Raw genomic sequence first — 26911 nt, forward strand, 5'->3', positions numbered from 1 at the left:
TCTTTGTTATTTCTAGAGCCTTTTGTTTAAGAAAAAAAAAAATACATATGCTAAACCAAAAGGCTGTGCTAATGAGCACCATACACAAATTGCCAGCAGTGCTGTGTGATGCAGAAAAGCAGCACAGCAATGTGCACACAAAGTGCTGACAGGGGCTGGGTTTTATTGTCTATCTTTAGGAGTTCAATAGTGTTCTTAAATACAGAGATAAAATTAATATTCCTCTTTTAGTGACAGATTTGACAATAAAAGGGGAGACAGGCTGACTTCCCTCACTCGGTGTGCACTCCAACACGGTGTCTGACCAAGGTTTTATGTTATGACGGTTGGACCGGTGCGGCCGGTTCTTTCATGAAGCTGTGAAAGTTTCAGTGCAATAGAAATGAGAGGTGCCAACATGACCTGCAGAAAGGAAAGAGACAGCTCAGAACCACGGAGCAGAGCAGCACGCGCAGCCTACGCCCGTCGTGTCCACCCTTTCCTCGCAGGCGTCTGTCTGGTGTCAGCCCGGGACACCCAAAACTTGGCACTGCTGATCAAAGGACTGCTTCAGGTTCACAACGTGAGCTGTGGGACCAGCGAGAGGAAAGGCGCAGTGAGGGATGCAGTGTTACGACCTCATGCAGGTGCAGTGAGAAAACCCAAGCGCAGCTCCGGTGTCGCTGCTGCCACCCTCATCGTGCTGCACTCCAAACTCTGTTGCGCCATCGGCACAGGACAGTTAAACTGTTAAGTTTAGTTTGTCCCTCTCAGAATGTGGGGGTTTTTCCAGTCTTTTTGTCAATAATGGCACAGTAAGTTATGCAAAAAGAGCTCAAAGACTGTTTGCTGGGGAATATAAGATGAGGATTCTTTTCCTCCTGAGCCTATAAGAGAGGTCAACAGCATTTTTAAATGATGCTGTAAAGAATATGTGTTAAACTTAGTACAGAACAGGTCAGCACCATCTTATATACAACTGCATCCTTTTACTCCTATTTATTTGTTTTAAACAAGTATTTCCCACACTTGGTATAGGAATGACCTCATTTTATCCCTAGCAATGCAACACTTCAATTAGAAGATCAGTTCTGGACTGAAGCAGTGTCCTCCCACACCTGCAACCAGGCACAGATGTAACATAAACAGGAAAAACTAATGTGTGATTGCAGGAGCAGCTGTGAGGGATTCTGAATAAGTAACACTTGTTCCACATAGAGCTTTTTTTTTTTTTTTAATAAATCTATTTATACTGGGATTAAAGATACCAAAGCCCTTGCTTCCAAAATACCTAGCACCTCCACATAGCTCTAAGCAAGGCAGTGCTAAGCAAAGATTTAAACTTTTTAGGGAGGTTGGGAGCCAGCAGTGCCCATGACTTGAGATGCAATGCTTACCTGGGGGTCTTCATGTATCTTCTGAGCATCTTTCTCATAACTGTCGATGTACAGCCGCACAGTTGCTCCAGCACTGCCTGTACCGCTTAGTCTGAAGATGATGCGGGAGCCATCAGAGAAGATGAGCCGCAAGCCCTGGAAAGACAGAAGGGGAGGAGAAAAGCCTCTCAGCTACGTGCCTCTTGGGTACCCAAGGTATTTTCCATGAGACCCAGCGCGGCTATGCCTGACCTGCACAATCCCTGAGCTCCTCCTCTTTAGGGAGCCACAGAAGGCTCCATTATCCTCTGTCCACTTCCAGAGGAGCTAGTGTCCCTCCTAACCCACTCTGGGGAACTTGCTAGAGCTCCTGAGCACTGAAGCACGTTGCTGCTGTAAGGTCCCTCGCCTCAGGGCTTGCTTGGAAACAAGAGCCAGGGACTGCTTCTTTGTCAGACACAGCATTACCAACCCACTTGGTTACCACTTGGTTACCAATTCCACAAAAATAGGACGTAAAGAAAATGCTCCTGTCATCCCACAGGCAAGGCAAACATTCTCCCCATTATTCCTCCCCACTTACTATGCTTCCACATTATGCTGTCAAACCAATCCATCTACAGGACATTTTTACTTCAATAATCTCTGGTGACAGGTTACTCGTCTCACATGTATTTAATACCCCCATGACTTCTGGAGCCTGGAACTCAATCCCCAGTTAGAGCCACTCTGCAATGCTGCCTGCCCTCTTTAGGGACAAGCATGTGCGGAGTGCCATCAGCTCAGGGACAAATGCACCTACGGAGGATTTGCCTGCAGCAACCGGGGGGGTCTAGCGCTGGAGACAAGACAAAACCTGAACGGGAGGGTTTGTGCCTCATGCTCCAGTGGGGTTTCAACACTGTATTCAGCACAGCCCGTTTCTCAGCTGCTGACCCATCGTCCAAAGGATCCTCCTCAACTCCGCTCCGTCACTCCTTCCCCTTCAGAGCGGCTCTAGGGAAGCTCTGCTCTCCCTCCAGGACCTGCTGGGGCTGGAGCAGCCTCCAGACCCTTCACTCTCCAAGGCAGCAATTTCCCTCATGTAGGGCAGGATCCCACCAGCAAACACACAGGCAGAAAATTTTTTCCAAGGGAAAAATGCCACGTGTGACTTTCAAGCAGGTGCAAATGCAACAGACAAAGACTAAGCCCAAAGTACACAGCACAACACCCCTCTGAGGTCACGTTCAGCCAAGGCCAGGCTATGCCCACCTGGTTTCTGGAGACACTTCCATCCACAGGATCATTGTACTCAAAATTATCAGCTTTCTCAACTGTGTAGACTTTGTCACCACATGACAACTGCTTCCCCACAAAGGAGCGGTCAAACATCACAGTCTCCAAATCCTTCATCATTTTGCTAGCTGCATCTGCATCCACCTCTTCATAGTCATATCTACAACCAGTCACCATCAAACAAAAATTAGGAAGGGGAGGCTGTAATGAATAGCAATGTTTTGTGATGCCCTTGTTGAAACACTGCGGGCTGCCCCATAGATGTTCTCTACTCCCTTACTGGAGGAGAGGACAGGAAGAAAAGAGAGGAGGATCTGTGTGCAGCAATATAGCTACGATCTAACACAGATCCGTGGGATACACTTCAACATATCACAGGCATTTGGCGTCAGGAGAGATGAAAGCGCAAATTGTGCTGTCTTGCACTAGGCATATCGAAGACAGAGGGCTAGACTCCAACAACGCTGACTGCAAAGAATTTATTCTAATTCTGCTGATAGGATCTCAGCAGGTTCCTCATAGTAACAATTTTGCCTGAACATCCTTGTGTTTGTCCCCACAGCAAAATGCAGGTGTGATTGCAGCACATGATAACATACCAGTGCCAGCTTTGATCTCATTAACCCAGCCAAGTGAGGCAGCAGAGAGTGGCTGAAGCACACATCAGGATCTGAGACTTTGTACTCTGATTGCCAGTGTGATTTGCGCCGCTTTTATTTGCCCGGCTGGCTAGATGAAGCACGCACAGGCTTGCTAACCTGCCTACCATTGCACTTAGCTTGCTATGCAGACATATGTCTGGTGCTAAAAGACTGCCTTTTTATTCTAGACTTTGGCATTTTTTCCACAGGTTTAAATGCCTCAGATGTATGCTGGCTTTGTGTTGGGAGCGGGGGGGGAGAAAAAGGCAAGTTCTTTCATTTGGCAATTTGAGACAGAATTTTCATGTTGGTCTTGCAAGCTGAAAGATTTCTGCCTAATGCTTTCACTCCAGACAGCGTTCCCGCCTCTGCTTATTTGGCTGGGTTGGTTCTCACTCCTTCCCTTTTCACCTTCCATGTCTACTGCAGTTTAAATTAGAGTATTTGGGGGCTGGACAGAAGCTCAACCAGGTAAATAATGGCCTAGGGAGCTGGAGCATCCATTCAGTAAGACATTGCCATCACTGAAGATACTACAAATTCACTTATGATTTCCGGTCTCAAGAAACCTACTGTTCCAATGGCAAAAAAGAATCTTGTAAGGAAAAAAAAACCTCCATTAAAAGAAAAAAAGATACCTTGGATATATAAAAAGTACAGCCTTTGCAGGCTTTGATACTTACTAGATTTATGTTTAGAATAACAAATCCTAAACTGGACATCATGAGAGGTTAAGGTGAATACCCACTGTTTTATTTCACCCAGATATGTTGCACACTGCAGCAAACTGCTCAGGGAGTTTTAAATTACTGCAACAGGACAAAAACAGCAAGTGTACCGAGGCAGGAACAGCACTGCTGTAGCACATGCTGGTGCCATCAGTGCTGGGGACTCTGACCTTGGAGGGTCGAACACAGGACAGAGGTAAGTGTGAGGTGATCAGGAGCACTTTCCCCACCTGGTGAAGAAGTTCCTGCCGTATTTCTGCCAGTGATCCTTCATGATGTCCTCCACGCTCTGCTTGCGGGTGGCTAGGATGGACAACCAAGCCAGGACAGCCCACAGCCCGTCCTTCTCGCGGATGTGGTCGGAGCCTGCAGAGAGCCACAGCAGAAACACATTTCCCACCTCCTTTCACACAAGAGTTTCTGCTATGGCCCTACCTTGTTCCCCTCTTCTCCATCCAACTGGCAGCCGTACATACTCACAAATGGAAGGCATTTCATGAGCTCGATCCCTGCTGTATTGTTAAAACAGTTCAAGATATCATCTGCTTTTAGCTATAGCCCAAATAAAACATTCGGCCCCTTTTAGCACACACACACACTCATTGTTCACAGATCCTTAATTCCGTTCCCAAGGAAGTAATGGGGAATGCACAGTAAAAAGGTCATTTTAAAAAAAAAAAAAAAAAAAAAAAAAAGGGCAAATGCAAAGGAACAGCTCAGGAAGGACTAGCATCAACCTCTTCAAGCAGCTGTCACGTACCGTTTGCCAAATCAGCATACTCTGATCAGCACATATTCTGGCTGAGCACCAAGAAAAATGTCAGCCCTCGCTGAGGAAGCCAAACCCTAATGACTCTGAAATTACCCCATGACGGAGAGAAGAGCAGCCTGCTGGACAGCACCAGCCAGCGGGGCTGGCAAACGGCAGCTCAAGGAAAGACCTCGTGCACATGCGGAAACCAGAAGAGCACCTCGTGCCTGCTCTCACTCCCAGGTGCCAGGCACTGAAAGGCTGTGAAAAACCCTGTTTAGACTAGGATTCCTCCAAAACAAGCATTGCACGGAGAGTAGGAAACCATCAGAGGCCAGCCCAGCCTTGCCCTGGGAGCAGACTGGACAGGGGCTGACAGTGGCAGGGCAGGGACCGCACAGCACCCGGGCCCTCGGGAAACCCGAGACGGTGTTGCAAGTTAGAGAGCACCCTGAGCACCTAAATTAAACGAGGGATTAAATGGCAGCCCAGAATACATCCAACCCAGACTCCATGCTGCTGGCTTGCGAGATCGGCGCTGTGCCCCACAGATGCACAACTTCTGAGTCTTATCCTTTGAGCTCTGGAAAACCTCCAAAGAGGTAATTAAGGAAATCCCAAGGAGCCAGGGTACACGTGCTAATGCAGAGAGCTGCCATTTTACCCTCTCAAGAATTGCCAGAGTGGGCAATCATCTGGGGAAAAAGGCTGGGGGCTGGGGCATGGGTTACGTGGCGCTTTACACAAATCCCACTATTGTGGATGCGGTGATAAATTATCCTCACGGTCCTTTACAGCGGAGAGAGCTGTACAGAGGTGATGGAGAGGAATGCTAAATAAACAGAAGTCCCATGTGATGTATCAACTTATTGCTGGAATAAAATACCTAAGAAAGCAAGCAGGAATTCTGTCATGTCGCATTACTCTAATTGCTCCTAGACTCCAGTCCCACCGGTTCACAGTTTGTTTCAATTTTTACTGGGTCTATTTGGCTGCTCCTTCACCTCTCTCCCCTTCAGCACTCACATTCTGTCCGGCTCCAAACAACTCCTCATTAACTTACTATCAAACAACCTTCCTCACCCCTTTTCATTCCTTAAAGTGCCTTTGCCAGATGGACAAACCCCCTTTGCATGGCGGGGGGCATCCAACACTCCTGGGCCCTTTCTTAATCTGCCCCCCCCAGAACTGCTTCAGCTCCTGGCCACTCAGACATGATGCTGCATGGCCAAAATCTCAAACCTCTCTCTCAGCCCCTGTTGCAAATGGAATCCGTCACTTTTATTTGTAGAGTCACTTACCTATTGGGGGGATGGAGAGAAACTATGAGCTCATTCCTCATACGATAAAAGATGGAAACAATTTTAGAGAGCTGCTCATTAGAGACCATCTCCTATCAGCAGCTCCATGAATCATTTGCTGCTTTTTGTTTTTATTTATTTACTGAAATGCTGGTGCCCTCTCATTAGCCAAAGTCTAGCACATAAACTTAACGTATGCTGAAATCATTCAGGGCAAAACTCCAAAATCTTTTTTTACTCATGATTTACTTCAAGATTTCTTTACAGAGATACCACATTTTCTGAAATTCCCCCTTCCTTCCAACCTGAAGCCAAATCCCATGTATCAGAACAGCATCTGATTGCAAAAATATTGCCACTGAAGGCTGCTTCAGCTCCACAGCAAACTGCTTTCAACTGGAGTCTGTGATGCCATTTCCTTAGCTACAGAAAAGCTGGGGCGATCCTTTCAGGTCAAGTTGTGCACCCCAGTTCCACAAAGCACTTAATTTCAGGCATTTGGGGATTTAAGGTCATCCCTGCTCTGTGAGACAGCCACACACAGGCTAAAATGTTCTTCTGAAATATGGAGTGGTGGAATGAAAACACACAAGGTTTGAGCCTGAAATCATCCAACCTAAATTCCCTCAAGACCCTGTGCCTTGCATATCCTACCAGCTGCCTCCAGTCTTCAGAGGTCTTTAGAGAATAGGAAAAACAAGATCTCGGGGAGAATTCAGACCAGGTAAAACTCAGCTTTTGTGCATGAATTAGGTGCTGACCTCCTGCATGCAAGGAAGGTCCCGCTTCCACAGTCACGATGTTAAAACCACGTGGTAGATGCCACGGGAGAACTCAGAAACTGCTGAGGCCTCCCGGGAACACTGCGTGTTTTGAGCACGCCGCTCCGACGCAGAGCAAAATCTGCTCACTTTAACTTCCCTGCACAAATAATAGTTTTGTGTCACGTGCACACCCCTAGTAAATTCCTTAAGATGTTCACTTTGTTTCTCAGTAACCTAATAACTTGCTTAGACTGTTCAAAGGCAAGTGTTAATTTAAACTTTATAAATCATACCTTGTTTTTAGAACAGGAAAATGAGGGCCCTATTAAGCTCAGAGATTTAATAGTGACCTGAAACCTTCCCTAATAAAACTGCATGCTCCAAACCATATTTCTTTCCAGAAATGAAAACATTTAGAAGGTTTTCCTGGCCACCAAGAGTTGAAAAATACATTTAACACTGCACTTAATCCCCATAGACTCAATGACCGGGCTAGTAAAGAGGCCCTTAAACTTCCTGCGTATCTACGTATGCCTTCCTAAGTAACTGAAAGGAGAACTAGCTCTTGCCTGACAAAACTTTTAGCATTGTGTTCGTTTCCACCAGTGATTCTTGCAAGCTCTTTTTTTATTTTATTATTTTAGAAGCATTAACAACTACTCATGAAAGATAAACCCCCAGCTACCCAGCACAATGAAGAACTAAGAGGAGGAATAATACCATCATTGGTGAAATCAGGAACACTGACTTACCAGTACCAAAACTTTCCTCTCCACACAGAGACAGTTTGTTTGCATCCATCAAGTTTCCAAAGAACTTCCAGCCAGTTGGAGTTTCATACAAAGCAATCTTTGTAGCATGGGCCACCCTTTAAAGGTAAGAAGGCTAAGTCACATCACAGCTGGACTCTTAGCGCTCCCATGTGAAATACTGCAGCAGGAGCTTCAGTTGCTACCAAGCATCTCTTTTGGGGTAACACTGAAGGCAGGTCATGCCACTGTTTTGGTTTTCTACAATCAACAAATCTTTGTACAGCAATCCTCTATTTTATCCCAGTGTAACATTTGGAAAATGGGTGGGATGCACAACTAAAGAATAAATATAAACACATAGCTCTTCTAAAGCCCATTTTAAATTGTACATCTCAAAGCATTTCACAAAGAAAATATCACTATCAAAAAAAAAAAAAAAAAAGCGGGGGGGGGGGGAAGATCATTTGTTTGGGCTTATCTGTAGAGAAAAGAAAGAGCCAAGAGCAGAGCCTAGCTCTGCCATGGCCCCGAACAGGATTTAATTCATTAAACTTCACTGCCTCCCCTGGCAGCCAGCCCGCAGCAGCCCTGGCACTGCTTCACCCTTCAGGCAGACCATGCACTCACTCCCTTCTATAGACATGTGTTAAACCACAAAAAAGGGACAGTCCCCCTCCTTGGCAAGGCTCCCCTCCCCTCTCCCACCACACACAGAGGTAGATGCTACCTATCGAGAGCCCCACTGGTGGGCATGCTCCGGGCAAAGCCACGGACTCCAGTCTGCTGGAAATAAGGGATACTGAAAATATTGGCAGCGATGACAGCGACGGAGTCGGAGGGGTTCACAAAGAAGCCGTGTTTCCCAAGAATCATGTTGCGATCCTGGTGAAGACAAGAGAGAAACAGCTCTTATCCCTGCTTAGCACAAAAAGGCTGCGATGGCAGAAGTTGTTCCACTTGGCAGGTGCAGCCTATCAACGCAACAACTCAGAGAGATTTTTGACTGCACTGAAATAAATACAGAGTTTTGAAAAAGTTAAATAGCAACACCTGTATAGTATTTCACCTTCCTGCTGATTTTTCACAGCTTTTAAAGCTACTTAAATACAGTTTGGACTTCGTTATTAACACAGTAGCCAACTATTGCCATGGTGGCAAACTGCAGCAAGTGGTTCACTTCTATTTGCAATTACAGAAGGGAGAGAGGGAGAAAAAAGGTCTTTGCCTTCATCCTTCTCTGCTTAAAAGCAGCTGAGCCATCACTCCCACACAAATGACTAGAGGGCAAAAAGGTGAATACAGAACAGCCCATTTACCCCGTCTCCATCAAAGGCAGCTCCAAAGTCATACTCTCCCGTCTTCATGGTCTGGACGAGGTCAGCAGCATAGGTTAAGTTGGGGTCAGGATGGTGGCCACCAAAGTCCTCTAGCGGGGTGCAGTTCACCGCTGAATTTGCTGGGGCTCCAAGCTCCTCGCACAGGATCTTCTTCACGTAAGGGCCCACAACTATCACGGCAAAACATGGAGAGGAAAGAGTCAGCCTCTGCCCTCAGGCAGCTCTGCACCAGCCACATAACCACCCAGGCCTCCGATCCGCTCACTTTGGGTTAGTTTATCTGGTTTACTGCACTAAAGCACAAGTGCTCACGCCAAAAGCCCCAAGCAGCACATAGGCGTGCTCAAGCCTGATCCATCCAGGCACACAAGCTCTTGCCAAAGCCAGCTTTTCAGCTGAGGGGCTGTCCCACTAAATAAGTAAGACCACTCGTGGGTTTAGAAGTGAGGATGACCCTATGCCAGCGGCTCAGCGCGTGAGCCAGGACCCCACTGTGAAGGGCTTGTGCACGGAGGTATTAGTACAACAGCCCCATATAACAGAACAAAGTGCATGCGGGATTCATGGATATCCAGCAGTACAATAGGATTTACTGCTTTCAAACACCAATAATGTAGACAATAAAAAATAAGTGAGCATAGGAATGGGAATGTTCTTGAGACAAGAGAAACAAGATGCTAAGAAAGCTAGGGTGCTCCTGAAAATGTCTATTGAAAGAGACTCACAAGCTTGGCTTATATATTAAATTATATAAAACAGTCCAATGGTCCCATTTTTGTACTCAAATATCTATGGGCAGATCTTTGCCTAACTGCTGTGACCTTCATGGGACACTGACTCATGTAAACTCTACCAGGGCAGCATCAGCTCTAACCTCCTCTGTCTCTCAAGTATGGATTAACGTGTGTGAGCCACACAGGATCCTCCCCGAACCCAAACATTTCCCAAGTCCAAACATTTGACAAAAGAAAACAACGTAAAGCCATAAAAAGTTTGCCTGCAAAAAGAAAAATGCAGTATGTTGCAAAACAAGAAATGAATTCACAAGTGACAGATATAAATTCCAGAAAAAAGCTTTCTCTCTGAAGTAGATGGCAAAGCCCCAGGGACACCTGGCCCCCCACGACGCCCCAAACCCGAAGTCCACCCGTACCTCCGTGCATAGCATCTATGCGAATCTTGAGGTGGTTTTTCCCTGAAAGCAGTTCCTTTAATGCATTGAAGTCAAAGATGTTCCTCAGCATATTCGCATAAGCTTCTACTGAGTCCACAATTTCCACTGGGAAAAAAAAGTAAATAGAGACCAACTCTCAGAGTCTGAAATCTTTGCAGAAAAACGATTTTGCTACATGTGGCAGTGTGCTGACAGTCCTTAGTGCAAAGGGCCAAGACTCAGCATAAAGCCTTTAAACATCCCATAGAATCATTTCATAAAGACAATAATAATGGTCCTACATTAATAATTTAATTACAGGCTGTCACTGCTAATCAGGTTACAGACCAAACAGACCAACATAATCCTTAAGACAAACACTGTTCCCAGCTACAGCTCCCTGGACTTCTTCTGAGAGGGTTCAGTTCCACTCTGCTTACCTGGAGACTGGAATTAAAGGAAAAGGAAGAATAAATAAATAACCAGATCTCCAACTTCCACCAAAGTCAATGGGAACTGTGCACCTAATAGTTTGAAAAAGTTGCACCTTTGCAACTAAGAGGCCATATAAACACAGACCCATGAAAACCTCATTAACGTAAAAATCCCACTACAGAGAATGAGAGAAATACAAATTTTATAATCTTCTGATTTTTTTTTTTTTTAATTACAAGCACAGGTCACCAGGAGATGGTAAAAAATACTTGCAGTTAAGTGTTTTTCAATAGTCTTTTTTTAATGTATTTTCATATTTCACTGCTAATCGACAAAAGTCATGTGTGAAATGTAATGGCTTACCCACTCACAGAGACAGCTTTTGTATGTGAAACCATGGGGAAAAAAAAAAAATCAGTTACAAAGATTAAACACTAACATTATAATTTTTAATCAGGAAAATGCACTTTAACTGCAGAGTTGTCCATTTCAAAAGTACATGTTAATGGTAATCTTACAGACAAAAGTCTCTGATTTTAACAAAGTTTGATGGCTCAGATTTACCTACTGAAGTACAACCTTTTTTAGGACAGAAACAATGATATAATTAAAGTATCTACACAAGGTAAGATGCAGGCCAAAAAAAAAAAAAAAGCCAGGATGACACGGTGACCAGGAGCGATGTCCTTGCTCGGATTATCCAAGAGATGAGAAGGAAAGATCAGAATGGCCACATCTGTCCTTCAGAAACACAAAATGTCCCTGTCTGTTCAAGGCAGGTCCACACTGACTCCACCTGAAACGAAACTTTCCAAGCGGAAGAATAGTTGTTTACCTGTAAATGGTTTAAATTTGTTCTCCAAGTCAAACTGCTGTTTCCCAATGGTGCTCAGGTCCACCTGGAGATCTGGGCAGATTGCATACTCTTCAATTTTCTTGCTGATTTGGAAAATTTTGTCTGTGATACCTTCAGGAGCAGGACCTGCAAGATACAATGGTCGAGGAGGAAGACATTAAAGAATCAGACTGCACGAGAAGTGCACTTCAGAAGTACAGCAAAAGACCTGGAGCTGGGAACACCTCCCTTGGAGAGGAGTATCAGGGTGTGAGGGGAACAGATCAATCACTTGCTCTGTTTAGGGAAACCCACTGCTCAGGGCACTGAATCTCTGCGATATTAAGACAGTTATATTAGGGGCCAACACAAGAAACAGCCTAACAGAAACAAAGCAAATCAAAATGAACCAAGCAACCTTACCTCCATTGGCAGTATTGAATTTAATGCCAAAATCCCCATTGGGCCCACCAGGGTTGTGGCTGGCTGTCAGAATGATGCCACCGATGGCTTTGATTTTCCTGATGATGCAGGACACCGCTGGGGTGGAGAGAATGCCGTTCTGCCCGATGACCAAGCGGCCAATCTGAAAATTGAAGAGCGAAACAAAGTACTGTGAGTCCCAAATCCTAACACCAGCAAAACCACCAAACCCCAAACACTGGCAACAGGTAACCAGAGCCCCCAGGAGGTGTGCTGATGGCAGAGGTGCCGCTTCTCTGCGAGCAAACAGCTTGTTCCTAGGACGCTGCCGAAGCTCTCCGCTCTCCTCTGTGAAGGTCAGCATCTGACCCCGCTCTGTTGTGCCTTTTTAGCATTTTCCTTTATGAATGCTGCAGCTCAACTGGAAATGGCAGCTTGCACTGAAGGGCTGAGCTTTCCAGAGGCATCTAAACAGCCACCAAAAAAAAACAAAAAACCCCCAAACAACAACCCCTTTGGCTATGGTCTCGAAATTTGCTTTCAAAAGACACAATGGGACTGAGAGAAGCCAAAACAAAACAAACCCAAAACAAAACAAAACAAACAAACAAAAAAATCAAACATCATCACTACTCCCATGGGACCAGCTACAGATTCTCCTACTCACAGCGGGTAGCACACCTCCTTCCCATAAATTTAGTAATATCACTGAGATTAAATCCAGACCAATGTGCTAAGCAATACAAGGTAATCAGGATCCAGTTGCTGGAGTTCACGTAATAAAACAGAAGATGAATATTTTTCTGGAAGAACATGCTCCCTACCATAGCCCCCAAATGAGGTGCCAGAGATTTAAAAAAATACGAGACTACTCTCCATCAACTGAGGAGATTAGACCCTGTATACGACTGAGAAAAGAGGAGGAATTTCATTCAAACACAGCATAAACCAGAAAACAAAAGGCAGCATGCCCAGACTGAAGGTCCACGTTCGGTGCTAAGCCAAGAGGACTGGATGACTGTGATTCCTCTCCTGCAGCACTGCCTGGTGCTAAGCTCCAGCTTTGCTGCCGATCAGTTATTACATGCTACAGCTGTCACAGACCAGCTGGGCAAGCAAGGCGCCGCTAAAAGAACTGCACCTCTAGCAAACAAGGAGCAAAAATGTGAAACAGCAGTTTATAAACCCAAAGTGAATGCCCTTCTTTCAGCTGGCCATGGTAGCTAATGTTACAGCCCTCACAGTGCCTATCTACCAGGCTGTCTGCACTAGTTTATTACACCATACATTTAATTTGAAGTAGCCCAACCTACATGGGTTTTGCTTTTTTTCCCCATTCTTACACCTTGTCTCGTGTTTTATTCCAGCCTCCAAGTGTTGCTCCTTCAATTTCACCGAGAATTAATGCAGTCTCCAGGAAGCTCCTCTAGAACTTCATCTTTTGTTTCCCAGGTTCGTTTCAAGGGTCACATTCAGCCGCAAAGGCCCCTCTGCATCGCTGCTCTGCCAGGCCTCGCACGCAGCTCAAGGGATGCTGCGGAGGACTGGCAAAACAAGGGGGTTTCCCTTCCAAACCACGCAGCAGCTGCAGGAGAGCTGGGTGAACACATCAAATCCGTTGTCCTTACTCTACTTGTCCTCCCCACACACCTGAACTGCAGCTTTTGCATGTGCATTGCTGCTCCCGCAGCGAGGAAGGAAAAAGAAGAAAAACTTGTCTCCATAACAAGCTGCTCTCTGATTTGGGGTCCTCCTTGGCTTTCAGATGTTTTCAGCTGTCATTCCCCCCCATCCAATGCTAAATCCTTTGTGGTAACTACTGGAAAAGGTTGCTCAGTGTAGCAGCGTGCTGAGCAATTTACACTTAATCTTTTTTAATTCTCTGGAATTTCTTATGAGAATAATCTAAGGATGTAATGATGCAGAAATACCTTTCACAGAATGCTCAAAACAGAGCCATTCACAAACAGAGCCACTTTGTGCAGCAATTTTGTGTTACAGCACTTTGAAGCAATCCAGGCAACACTCGCACCCTGGTTTTACTGAAACCCCCACAAAGATACACACGGGCAATAGAGGAGACCTCCTGCAGCCCCCCGTCCTCCCCCCAGCATCACAGGCTGATGCTTTCACACTGAAAACATCTTTTCCAGCCCACGGAAGCTGCTGTCTACAGCTCCACCGTGTCATCAGCACACCCTTCCAGTCCTCCTTCTGGAAAAGAGATGCATCACAAGATGCACCAATCCTATATACTGTGCCACAGCTACAGTCTCCGAATAGAGACACTTCTATTTATACAAGTCAGGTTAAGTGGACAAACTACCTTGGTCATTTCCTTTGACCAAATAATCATCATTTAAAACATGCAATGTGATGCTACCGACATAGCAAGTGTGCTTGGCACAATTTGGAAAACCTACTGATCCCACATGCGTAGAGGTAACAGCATACATCTCTGCTACACACCAACAAAGAGATTTTAGCATACTCAAAACACAATATGCATGCCCTCCTCGTGGCTTTTTATATTTGAAAACATCCTTGGACTCATCCCTTCTATTCTGTAGAGCAAGATGAGCACAATGCTGATAGACACAAGTATTAGCCACACTGTATAAAAACAATCAATGAAAAATACCAAAACCAGCAGCAAAACTATATTTTAGCCAGACATGGGCCACACTGCTGGAAAGAAATGCATAAGAAAAGTCTCAGCTGGTGAAGATCAGTCTAATCTCACCTTTACCAGCAGAAAATCTGTCCTAGTGTCAAACAGTCCAAGCAGCAGACCTGGCTCTTTGTGCACATTTTCCAGCTCTTCTGCTCAGCCCATACACTGACTTAAGAGGAATACCTTAATTTGCAATGCCAAAAGAATTTTTTTTTCCAAAACAGAAAATATGTACATTTTAAAAAAAGAAAAAAAAAAAACCACCAAAAAACAACACCTCTCCTCCTATTCATCTGTTCCTTACAAATTACCCTGTTGTGATCAGCTAAGTTTTTCTGTCAAACGAACTCCTAAGAGCCAGGTCTCTTAAAGTTTTGCTCTGCACTAAGAGATCCAGGACAGATAGCAGAGTCACTTCTTATTAAAAAGCAAAAGGAAAACCTCAGTGCCCAGAGTCTTGCAGTGCATGAACCGTGCTCTACTGCAAACAGACAAGCCTTCTGTTCCGCTTCCCAAATAGATTTCCAGCACAACCAGAGATCACTGTAAAGGTTGCCACTCACTTGCTAACTCATCTTATTTCAATTTTCAAAGGCTCTCAGAGTACTTATCACATAGCCACAACTTACACCTGCCAAGAAAAAACAAACCCTGTGTTTTGCCTTTTCATTTGCTGAGCAGCTCAGACCAATGCTGAAAGAGCTTCTGCTGCGCTGCCATTGAACAGTGAGCCATGGCTCTACCAGTTCTTCACTTCTTAACAGTATCAGGGTTTTATGATCTGATGGAGGGACTATGAAATCCACAGATGCCAAGAGCTTGTGGCATGTCAAAACACAAAATGAGAACACACAAAAACCCAGCAGTATTTATTTTCTTTGCTGCATGTGTATTGCCACATACTTCTATCCAACTGCATCGCTTAGAAGTGAAAAAACAGTAATTTCTGTAGTATCAAACTCATTTTCCATTAAAAAGTTAACTATTAGCAGTTGAATAAAGTCTGGGGCAATTAAATCTCATAGTGACTAATTTATTATGGTTTTCTGCATTTATCAGCTACACAACTATAGGAATTTAGTCATTTAACATTTACCAACCCCATTGGCAGCAGCCATTTGGACTATCAGTTCCACTGCAGACTTATTAAGGTATCTCCCATCACCTCCAACTACCATAGAAGATCCTTGTCGATCTCTTAGGTCTATGGAAAAAAATATACTCTGGATAAAATTCTGCAAATAGTTCATCTTGGATTCAAAATAAAAGGTCTTCTTCCGTAATCCACTGGTTCCTGGTTTCTGATCGTTATAAGGAGTTGTCGGCATGGTCAACAGAGGCAGAGGAGCGTCTTCCATGTTCTTTTTTCATACAAATGCATTTAAAAAGTAAATTATGCAAAATACAAAAATCAATCTTGACACCAGCAATGGCCCACCTATTACACAGAAGTTCAGTGAAGTTGTTGAGCACCCAAAAATAGCTCCTTGAACCTTGAGCTGAATGTGGTTTCTGTAACTGAAGACGTTTCCTTGCACTTGTTGTGGAGGATCAATGTCACAGAGAATACACAATTCCACGCTGCCGTCCCTCACTGAAACGGCTGGGAAAGGATTTTGGTCTTCTTTATCATCTTCTGTTTTCCACAGGCACAGCTCCTTGCCATTCAGCGCGATCACCCACTGGAGCCCAGCACCATCAATCCATCCGGTTCTCCCTTAGGGCAGGGGCGACTGGGGAAGCGGCAAGCAGCTCAGCCCTCTGCTCAGATGCACCGACGTGCTACCCCAGCGCGGAGCCCAGGGTTTTCGCCAGCCAAGCAGATCTGCACGGCAGCGCCAGGCCGCTGGCCGGGGCCGGCCGGCTGGCTGGAGGTAAGCCTCCAGCAGGCACGGCAGCACTCTGCTGGAGTTATTTTGCAAAGTCTGATGAGTTAAAGGTCACTCTTAAAATGGAAGGCAACAGATCTGTTACCTACAGTTTGCTCATACGACTCCTGCTTTGACAACCTGACTTCTCCATGGGCTCCCTCTCAAACACAGGGACGTTACGGACGATGAACAGCGGATCAACCTTTGTTCAACTAAGAAAAACCCAGAGTAGCTAAAAATCCACAAGAGCAATGGTTTCAACTGAATACCCACACAATTCTCACCAAGGGCAGTATATGCAACCGGAGTTATTAAAAACACAAAAAACTACCAGATGTTTTGGAAAACTGCATCTGATAAAGCTATTTGTTTTGCAGCAGCTTAAACAAATACAGAAGAGACTCAGATCCCAATAAACTTATGAAGCATCATGTTCCTGAACATGGGGAAGGTAACTTTGAATGCTAGATGAAATCAGAGTTTCCTCCAAACCTCTTCAATAACATTCAGAGTCCTCTGCCCAAGCTGCTGGAAACAATTTATAGATATTACTGGAGCAATTAAAGAACATACACTTTGTAATGACTCAGTTTGTCCCATTATTAAAAAGCAGGGGGGGAAAGGTGACATGTACACAGCTGAATTGTGACAGTTTACAAAGGCACTCACGGGACTGTTTCCTGAGGTGCCAACTCTGTCATTGCTCCAACAATTGACAAATTTTCTTCCAAGGGGTAAAGAGATCCTGTTATATACATCAGTATGTTGAATCCAGCTGGGTAACTTGTATGAGACTGAGGGGAAACCTCATGACTGAAGGCAGAAAAACACCTTTGGAGAGAGAGGCTCTACCTGAGCAAAGGCATCAGCCAGATCCTGCAAGGGAGCCGAGCAGCCAGGTGAGCTTCCTAGGGAGGGAATTCAATTCCCAAGGAAGTGGAATTTAATTCAGGTTTAATCTGAGAAAGCAAAGCTCTTTGAGCCATCTGCAGGAAGCCTAAAGGCTGCTGCCCCACACAGCCACCTACCCAGGCTTGTCCAAGGGGCAAGCACTGGCTTAGACAAAAGCTGGGACATTGCAGGGCGCTGGCCTGAACACACTGCATGTGAACCGAGCTGCCTGATCCATCCAGAGCCCTCTTGTCTCAGAGCCCCAGAAGCCATCCGTTTCACATGGGCTCAGAATTTGATTCCTTAATTCCTCTGTTTTCCCCACCAAACCACACTGAAGCATGTGTACTGCAGAACTAGGATGACACGTACTTTACACCAATAGTGAGATTGCCTGGGATACGCAGCTAGAAACAACTGGTTTGTATTTGATACATCCATGCTATTTCAGCATCCTGCAGCTGAGATGCCCTTTATTTTCATGCAAAGGCACAGGTTTCCCTCTAGTGGCACAGAAAACAAAATCCAGCTCCCAAAATGAGCTATGGGGAGCCTCACATGAGACAGTCGCCTGGCAGGAAAAGGCCTAAGCAAGCTCTTTCCCTTCTTATTCCCAGCAAAATAAACTTACTGCCCTACAAAATGCCACAGCATTAAGTGACAGGAGGACAGCACAGGCCACCTACCAGCTCCCACAGCTGCAGGGAGGAGATGCACACGGACTTACTGGCAGGGAAAAGGCCTATGGAGGGTTAGGAATTTGTGCATGTAATTCAGTGCACATGTACTAGACAGAGGAATCAAACTAAACTAAGCTGGGGAGGAAGGTGTTGGTCATTAGTGCCTGCTTATGTACATAAAATGGAACACGCTCTATCAAATGAAATATAAAATTCAGTGATGAGCTAGTGCATGTAAAGCATAGGGACAAGAATGGCATATCCACCAACCCCGCCTTTGGGGCGCTCACCTGGTCCCAGGGTTCTCCTGCAACACGTGCATCGCTATTTGGGATAAACTAAATCACCAGTAATTGGCCAAAAAGGCTGGTATAGGGGTTGGTGATCACACAGTTGCCAGAAGATTCAGAGGTGCAAAAAGCTCACCAAAGGTGGATCCTGTCCACCTGAAGGACTGGAACAGAGACTGGGGAAGGATCATTTGATCTGTCATCTGGGATGGATGACTCTGATCATTACAGATCACTTACAGGCTAGAAAGGAATTCAGCAGGTCATCTGCTCTCTCCCCAGAACTGGTACAGCATCAAATACACCTAGGGCATCCTCCAGAAAGTGGCTATAACTTGTTCTTGAAATCTTTTTCTCCAGGTAAACTGTGCCAGTACATAATTAGCCTTGCAGTTAGAAGTGTTTTCCTACAATCTCCTGGACACCTTCCTTGCTGTGGTTTAAGTCCTCCTGAGCTGACACAGAAAACAAATGGATCATAATCCTCTTCCTGACAACTTCTCACACGTTAAAAAAAAAAAATCCTTTAGCATATAGACTCTGAGTGCCCTCTCTTTGCTACAGTAAACAACCCCAATCTCTTTTCCTCTTCTCTCTCCCTAACTTTTCATTATGGTCATGTTTCCTAGGTCTCTTACTCCTCATGGCAGCCAGAGGTGAAGGTGTTTCCCCCTCCAACCAGCCAATCTGCTGTAGGCTGGGACATTTGCTAGCTTAGGTCCCCTTTTACTGTCTTGTACTTCAGACGTAAAAGAACAGAGTTAAAACTATGTTTTAACTAGTACTAACTAACTAGTACTAAATGTTGACTTTGGTTAATGATAAAAAGACAAACAAGACTATTTTGAGAAGACTTAAGCCTCACTAAAATATTGCAGAGCACGCAGCTCCACCCTTGGCTCAATACTGCCGGTCCCTGCCCCATCCCCTCTCCTCCTCCGTGAGCTCTGCCGTCTTCCCTCATCCCACCCACTCCAGACCGTGGCTGTCTGGAGCCTTCCCCAAGCCTGGGACCAGGCAGGCGGGCTCTCCCAACGTACCACTCTGACACTAACCCATCCTCTGCACAGCCTTCCTCCAAGGTACAATCTTATATTTTGACGTTCAGTCAAGCAAAATAGTTGTGGGGGGAACCCACTGTGCAAAAGCCAGACTGAATAGTAATTCTCTCTTCTCATCCCCTGGAAACACCCTTGGGTCAGGCATCTCCAAGGCCCACGATGCCTTCTCCTCCATGAGCAGCCCTTCTTCTCGTCTCCTTTCAGCTTCTTCCCATGCCTCTTTCTCACACTTCTCTCTCCCCATTCGGTGGGCAGATAAAGTCAATGTACCTCACTGTAGGGCTGTGTTTAGATGCAAACTTTTTCCTGCTTCCCGAGAATTTTTCTGACAGCAACCATATGGCAACAGGCATTATCTCCTATGCTCTTTTTCTGTGATTAGTCAAAAAGTTACACTGCATGAAACCCCAGGGGAACAACGGGAGTCAAATCAGGTATTTTACACTTATTTTGCAACTTTCCTTTGAGACAGAAATTGCATTTCCCTAACTCCTGCCCACAGAAAAGTTCTAGTCCCTGCACTGCTGCCTGCACACTCACCGTAAGAGGGTGCCAACAGCCCTGAACAACCCTGCTGTTCAGCTGCCAAAACCACGTACTTTCTACCCGAGTACAACTCCGGTCCAGGGAGCCACTGCTCTGTCTGTGACATTTGGTAATGCCAAGACATACGGAGCCAAAGTAAAATAAATAGACCAACTGCAAGCCTATTAGTCATAGAAGGAGTGCTGCTCCAACTGCAAAACTCTTCGTTTCCATATGAATGAATTAAAAATCTACATTTTGAAGTTGCTGTAGAGATTCCAGAGAGGCAAAATATCTGGCACCATCTTGATGGCATGAGTGCACATACATGCAACCACGTACATACAAGTCACTGCAGAAATAAGAAACACTGTTCTGTATCTACATTGCACCCCAGTTAAAATTAAAAGACAAGCCAGATGGGTGGCAGAGAAAGGGTTCTGCAGGGCTAGGGATGGAACCACCATCTGCAAGGCTGCTATAGATCCCATGGACTGCTATTAGATCTCGTGATGGGCTCCAGGTTTGTCACACTGGTAAGGGCCGATCCTCCCTTTTCCAGAAGGACACACCAATGACCAAGATTGCGAAACTTTCTGTTCAAAGGTCAGCTCTTCAAAGCACACCCAAATCTGCATATTACCTTGGACTGCCCTGGCATTTGCAGTCCTGCCCCTGCACAGGGAGGAGGGAGAGGGATTCCAGCTGGTTTACCTCGAGCAGACCCAGGAATGCTCCAGATTTCCAGCCCCAGCCTGCTGAAAGATAGCCCCTGTCCCTGGATCCTCTTAGAAACCAGCACCTGAACCCAAAAAATCCAGAATTACAAAATGCAGTCAATGTTGTGGAGCAGAAGGAGGCACTGGCTGGCTCAGCCAGATGCCAGCTTGAGGAGCAGAGACATACCTGGTTAAACCTTGTGGGATCAGGGACAGAAGCTCTGGTCTGAGGTGTAGAGAGCCAAGCTGCTGTCTGTTAGCATGCCAATAACCCACAATACATATACGTGATGGTGAGGTGGCTATACATAGCAGGGAGTAGCATCGATAGAAGGGGAGAGAGGGAGATGTACGCAAGCATTTTCTCACAGACTTACTAAGATGTGCTAGAGAAGCCTCGTCTGTGGGCCCAGGGATAAAAAGCGGCTGAAGTACAGTAGCAGGAAAGAGGGCTAGAAAAGCTGTGGAGAAGTCACCTAGACCCTGCCCTAGGCAAGGTCAACCCTACCCAAACCATTCTCATTAGAGGCTTTCCCAGGCAGAGGTTCAATGACCTCCCCAGGCAACGTGCTCGTTTCATTAGCTGTAAGCTTCCAAAACACTTTCTAATGGCTAACCTAAACCTACGCTGTTACAATTTTAATTCTTGCCCTATTCCCAGAAGGCCAGAGAACAATTTGTTACCCTCCTCCCTACAGCATCAGGGCAGACTGTCAGCATGCTTCCCCACCTCTCTGCTAAATTCATTCCCTCCTCACTGGCCCCATCTGCCCGACCTCAGGTCATTCCTGCTAGAGTCTCGCCCAAGCACACTGCATCCTCTCTGAGGGGTGGTACCCCAGATCGGGACTTACATTCCTGCTGAGACTTTATTTCCTGGGTTTCACTTACAATGACCTCATTTAAAAATCTAGGAATGATGTTTGTTTTTCTGGATAACTGGATGATACTGCCGACAGCCTTTGTGGTCTACTCATCAGGTCTGCTTAGTATGTTACTCTGCAACTTGTACTATGATTATAAATGTACATATTACATTTGTATTTTATTACTTCTGCCTATGCATCCTTCTTTGCACGTCTTCTTACTGATACCCTATGTTATTTCTGGTTATTTCTAAGATATGTTCCAGTTCATCATTTGAAACATCAATCAATATACTGGCTAGCTCAGAGAGAACCATGGCAGGATGGCAAGGAGTGCATTTCTTGATCCCGGTGCAGCTCAATCTTGGCATAAGACATATAGGTAGCACCTATTTAGTCCAGCTCACCTATCCCAAACTTTGCCTTGACAAAAAGGCGGCATTAGACTCCATCCTGCTGCCCTACCAACACAGCCAGAGCCGAGTTTTCTGGTTATACAGAGTCATTGTTCCAGGAGATTACAGTTAAACCCCCGCTAGTATGAATTTCAACTCTCTCTGCTGGATTTGCAGAGATTAAATGCAAAGCACCTTAGCTCTTCCTTTGAGCAGGAGTTTCGTTATTGTAGAGTTTAAAATTCCAAAAAGGCACTGAAACTGGACAACCTGGCCACTGCCTTAATAACCTTCAATTGTAAACTGATATAAACCAATTAGCTTTACAGGCAAAAAGAAGCTTAAGCTAGTGTAAAAGCAGTCTCCAAGCGGAAGAGCTGCTGCATGCATGGCTGTCTTCTAAACCCACCATAACCTGAAGCTAGCATACATCTGCATGGGAATGCTCATGGCACAATCTATTTCCTCACTTCAGATATCACATCTCTATTTCCCCTCCTGCTTCTGAGAAAAACAGTAACATAAGAAAGACCAGAAACTGAGTTTTTTCTTAATGGCCTATAGGATCTAGCATCACCGCCTCTAATTCTGGTACACAGGGATTGCATTTTGGAAGAACTTTCTTTATGATCACTTTAGTTTGATGTTTCTAATAGCAAGAGCTTTTACTTAAAGAGAAGATCTGACCCTGAGGACTGAGGGAGTCCATTCTTCAGGATAACGATGCCAATTGCTGAGTGGATGAAGGTCTGTAAACCAAGAAGGCTAAGGCTGACTGCAGTGCTGTGCGGAGCCAGGAACAAGCAGAAGAGATATTGGTAACAGGTTTCTTAAAAACTAGACAAGAAAAACAAGTGAGGCTGAGATAGGGGTGAGCAACAACTAACACTTCCCACCAGCATGCCCAAAGCAGATCACAGACATGCCGGTCCTACTATGCCCCTTCCACAGCTGGGATGCTGAAGCCGAGAACACGGGCACACTCTAGTTGGGACCAGAACATGGCTCTCCAAGCCAGCACTGCACCATACTGCTTATTATAGGCTCAGCGGCACCATCAGAACGGGAACTGGTCTGGAGGCTATGGCAGAACAGCACAAAGAAAAAGGGAGCAGAGCTACAAAAGTAGAGCAGTGGCAAATAAAGAGCTGCTGAGCAATGCAACACAATTTAAACACTTGGGTTTCCCTGGGATAATTGAGTGGGGAAAAAGGTTAACAGCAGCCAAGCCAAGAAACCAAACTTCGTAGGGTAGAGAGCAGTATTTCTAATAAAAGCACTGTTTGTCCTGCAGCAGTAAAACAAAACCAGGCTAGTATTTAATATGCAAAGCACTGCCTGGCATTCAAAACACCTTCAAGCGATTTGCTTTAATGTAGCTACTTTGCAGCACTTTGAATTCTGTTTATTTAAGAAGGAACCAGGGGCACAGTAAATTTGTTGCATAGCGGGTGACAATGTTAGAGAATCAACCTGGTGCTAGGTATATGATCAGATCTAGATTTATAGCTTCAATTCTGTAATTTTTGCATGCTTTTGACAAAAAGCTATTGTACAGCCACAATTCTACTCTGACAGGTGATGCTCCGACAGGAGCTTCTAAGATTTTATTCATGTAATTAAAGACTCAGACGCACTAACTGTGGGAGTAACATCAAGGAAACCTGGCACAACAGACCAAAACAAAGCAGGCATGCCAACTGAGAATGGTAAAACCAACAAACTCTATTTTAGTTTACTTATATAATGCAAACTTATAAATAGGATAAACACTCCTTAATCACGCAACTACAAATTGAGTTATTGCTAGTCAAATATAAGTACTTAGTTATGTATTAACCATTTCTGATGGAAACAAAACAAAAACTTGCTTTAGTATCCTTTCCTTCTACATTGTAAAACTAACAATCAAACTGTGGTCCCCAGGTTTCTCCTGTGGCCTGAGAGGACCACTCAGCCAGATATTAAAAATCACATGATTTTACATTATTAATCCAAACACCTCTTACTCCATAGGACCAGAAATACAGTTTTCCAGAACTTGCTTTGGGACAGGTGGCTGGCTGACTTTAGATGAGTGAATAGAGCCTGGCATAACATACCTTGTCAATCAAGCAATCAGAAAAGCTAAAACTTCTTGTTTTAATTTCTATCACATTCTTACTATACCTATACACCATTCCCCCTTACATGTGTTGTAATAATCATTCTGTTACAGACAAAACAGCACTGGCAGTTCAGGTGTCCAGACAGGGCAGTGCAGCCACCTCTGGAGTTTTCTCTGTATTACTCAGTATTTCTCAGCATGAGACTACCAAGTCTTTCTCTGAGACCTGGCTGCTGGAATTAGGAGACCCCCAGGAGCCCCAGCACTCAGACAATACCACAGTCTCCAGGAATAAGTTACCACGTGTTCCCTGTTCCACAGTACCCCTTCTTACTGGTTAACAGAAGTAGTCCACCCTTCTCTTTGAAGGGTAGGCGACTTCCAGTTACTTCACATTTACTACGAAGAAACAGGATATTCATAGGCTCTTACTCAACTACACTGTGGTAATTATCAGGGAACTAACACTTGCAGTTACAGAGAAAAACCACAAAGCAAGCATCCTAACCATTCCAAAATAGGAAAGCAAGTACATAGAAATTTATTAAAAACTAGCATTTTGCATTTGGTAAAGAAACTTTCTATTTTTAGTCACCTCATTTCTTGGGACCTGATGGTTTTACCATTCTTGAGTTTGGCAATACAATACTTGCACTGTCTTACATAGGCCAGTGCCACTAAGACTAAGCCAGCAGTCATATGTCAAGTTTTCAATGGCTCTATGTTCAGGCTTTACCTGCTGTTTATTTATTAAAAAATTTGGGGAATATTTTGCTCTTCTCTTCAGTGCTCCCTTACGAGGTCTTTTTCACCCTCTTTTTCAAATGGGATACTTAGATCTTTCATTTTGCGGTGCTTTTGACCTGCCAGTCCTCTTTGAATCTCGGGGGCGTGGAAAGTGGGGGGCTAACTCCATGGCACTCTACAGCACTCTGGCAAGCCTATACCACTACCTCTGTCCTGCTACAACAAAGGTATAGAGAACCTGCATCAGTAGGTGACTGGTAACGCTGTAATGTTGCTAAAGTTTTGCTTGAAATAGTCTAACATTTTGTCTCAGGCCATAGCCATTACCTTGCTTTATAAATTAATGATTCAGAATGAAAAGCTTTTAAAGTAAGACTTCTCAATTTGTATATTAGCGTCTTGGCTCTTAACCCACATATTCTTCTACCTGTTTTCTTCCTCTACCTCCCATTTCCTTTCTTGCTTTTCCAGAACATTTTTCTGACTTCAGAGCCAACTCTGTCCTAGCACTCTGAATTCACGCGGACAAAATACTACAAGGCAAATGCCCATTAGCAAGTCCGCCCCTTGGGACCTGCTTCTGCAACTCTGGCAGCAAGCTCAGCACTGTAATGCTGCACGTACACGAGTGTCTGCACGATGAGGATTTGAGCACTGACTGGCCCTCGACCCTCTCCCAAGAAAGCACCTAATCAGACCCCAGCATGGTTTTACCTTCAGGCCCTTTCTTATTTCTGGAATCGAGCCGAGGTGTAGATGACGGAGAACTCCTCGGTGCCTGGAAGGCTGCCACATCCCACCAGGCCCTGGGTGCATACCCAAAAACCTGTACAAACTAAGGCTTTATCCCAGGAAACAAGTCTCCCACTCTGCTTATTCACAGGGATCCAAGATGCTGTCTGTGCATGCAGTCAGGCATGAAAACTGTACGTTTCAACTCCAAGCCTTTCTTAGAACAAATAAACAAACCAGTGTCTGCTGCTTTTCCCGTCAGGGAAGGCTGCACTATCCATCGCTTCCACAGATGCATACAGCAAGGGCGGTGCTGCTAAGGGATGCTGGGACACTGACTGAAAGTTGACCAGCTACCACAAATCACAAAAGACCAATTTCTGCATGGCTTAAAAAGAAAGTTATTTGCTTCTTTATGCCATAAGAAGGCAGCGATCTCAAATTAATTTTGTTTTTTTTTCTTAAGAAGCCAGGCATTTAAGGGCATTAAGGCACCCGACTGCCACTGGGAAGCTGAAACAGGTAACCCTAAGGTTTCACCCTAATGTCCAACCCTAACCACCAAGCATCCTCAGCCCACTCCCTCCTTGTTGGTCTATGAGGAAGCAAGTTTGCTGCTGATGAGGAGGAGTCAGGCGTCCCAGGAGAAAGGGATGTTTTTCATTTGGAAAAGACCAAATGTAGGGAAAGGCCTCCCTTTGCAAATTCAGCTTCAGGGCGGCTATTCCTAACAACATCACATTCCCTGCTGGGCTTCTCTTGGGCTGACCAAGTGGCAGGACCAAGACCAATCCCCAGGGACGAAGACTCGGGCAGCAAGACGTAGTCCAGCGTGGCGGAACGAAACGCTGCTCCCCACCCAGCACACCTCACCGCCAGCACGCCGTGCCACTGGTTTGTGCTGTTAACTGGAAAACACAACCGTCGCCCGAAGCAAGAAAAAGCAGTAACAGGAAAGCTGCACTTGCTTCCTCACCTCCGCGCTTGCAGATACCCGATTGCAACCGCACGTATCACAGGGAGATAAAACCACCGGGCGATTTTGTACTGCGTCAAACACGACCTGAGCCTCGTCAGCTCCTCTACCGTTCCCCGGCTGACTTCCACGCCACGGACACGCAAAGCACCGGCGATTTCCCAATTCCTGCTGCCGCTGTCAGCTCGCACGCCCCCCCCCCCCCCCCCCCCCCCGGGCAGCGGGACCGAACGGGGCGATACCGTTTCCCCGCCGAGAGGCGAAGGTAAACGCCGGGGAGCGCGGCCCTACCCCGTTGGCGGCGGCGATGCGGACGATGAGCTGGATGGCGTCCCTCATGTAGAAGCGGCCGTCCCCCCCCACCACCAGCGTGGCCTCTTGCCGTTCGGCCGGCGGCACGGTGGCCAGGATGCTTTGGATGAAGTTCTCGGTGTAGTTGGCATTGCTTTGGAAGACGGTCACCCGTTTACGCAACCCGCTGGTACCGGGTTTCTGATCGCCGTACGGCTTGGTCTTTACCGTCACGATCTTCACCATGGCCGGCCGCCGCTGCGAGTTCCGGGCGGCCGCGGGGAAGGGAAGGGAGCGGAGCGGAGCGGAGGGCGGGGGGACCCGCAGCCGGCG

At 45.7% G+C, this 26911-nt stretch overlaps 1 protein-coding gene across 2 annotated transcripts; it reads right to left on the minus strand.

The window, feature by feature from the left end:
* Nucleotides 1-26855, minus strand: PGM1 (phosphoglucomutase 1). 2 transcript variants are annotated; one of them, XM_010582290.1, is made up of 11 exons: nucleotides 26579-26855; nucleotides 11754-11916; nucleotides 11331-11477; nucleotides 10061-10186; nucleotides 8887-9077; nucleotides 8298-8452; nucleotides 7571-7686; nucleotides 4233-4368; nucleotides 2610-2793; nucleotides 1377-1511; nucleotides 1-402 (listed from the first exon to the last, which is right to left on the minus strand). In XM_010582290.1, the coding sequence occupies exons 1-11, from the start codon at nucleotides 26822-26824 to the stop codon at nucleotides 313-315; spliced, it is 1689 nt and encodes a 562-aa protein (XP_010580592.1). In that variant the 5' UTR covers nucleotides 26825-26855; the 3' UTR covers nucleotides 1-312. The 2 variants fall into 2 exon arrangements, with proteins under 2 accessions (XP_010580592.1, XP_010580591.1); XM_010582289.1 differs by lacking the exon at nucleotides 26579-26855 and adding an exon at nucleotides 15528-15837.
* Nucleotides 26856-26911: the final 56 nt, after the last annotated feature.

Source organism: Haliaeetus leucocephalus, unplaced genomic scaffold (genome assembly GCF_000737465.1).
Source record: "Haliaeetus leucocephalus isolate CR32 unplaced genomic scaffold, Haliaeetus_leucocephalus-4.0 Scaffold848, whole genome shotgun sequence".
In the NCBI taxonomy this organism is placed as follows: Eukaryota; Metazoa; Chordata; class Aves; order Accipitriformes; family Accipitridae; genus Haliaeetus; species Haliaeetus leucocephalus.

What these genes read in the sequence shown, in the direction of transcription:
- PGM1 (XM_010582289.1), bottom strand. Translation starts at nt 15,785, where the DNA reads ATGGAAGACGCTCCTCTGCCTCTGTTGACCATGCCGACAACTCCTTAT. An exon ending in CTGCCTTTGATGGAGACGGG is followed by an intron (nt 8,453 to 8,886) that starts GTAAATGGGCTG and finishes TGTCTTCACCAG; the next exon opens with GATCGCAACATGATTCTTGG. An exon ending in AGAGGAAAGTTTTGGTACTG is followed by an intron (nt 4,369 to 7,570) that starts GTAAGTCAGTGT and finishes GGCTCTCTGCAG; the next exon opens with GCTCCGACCACATCCGCGAG.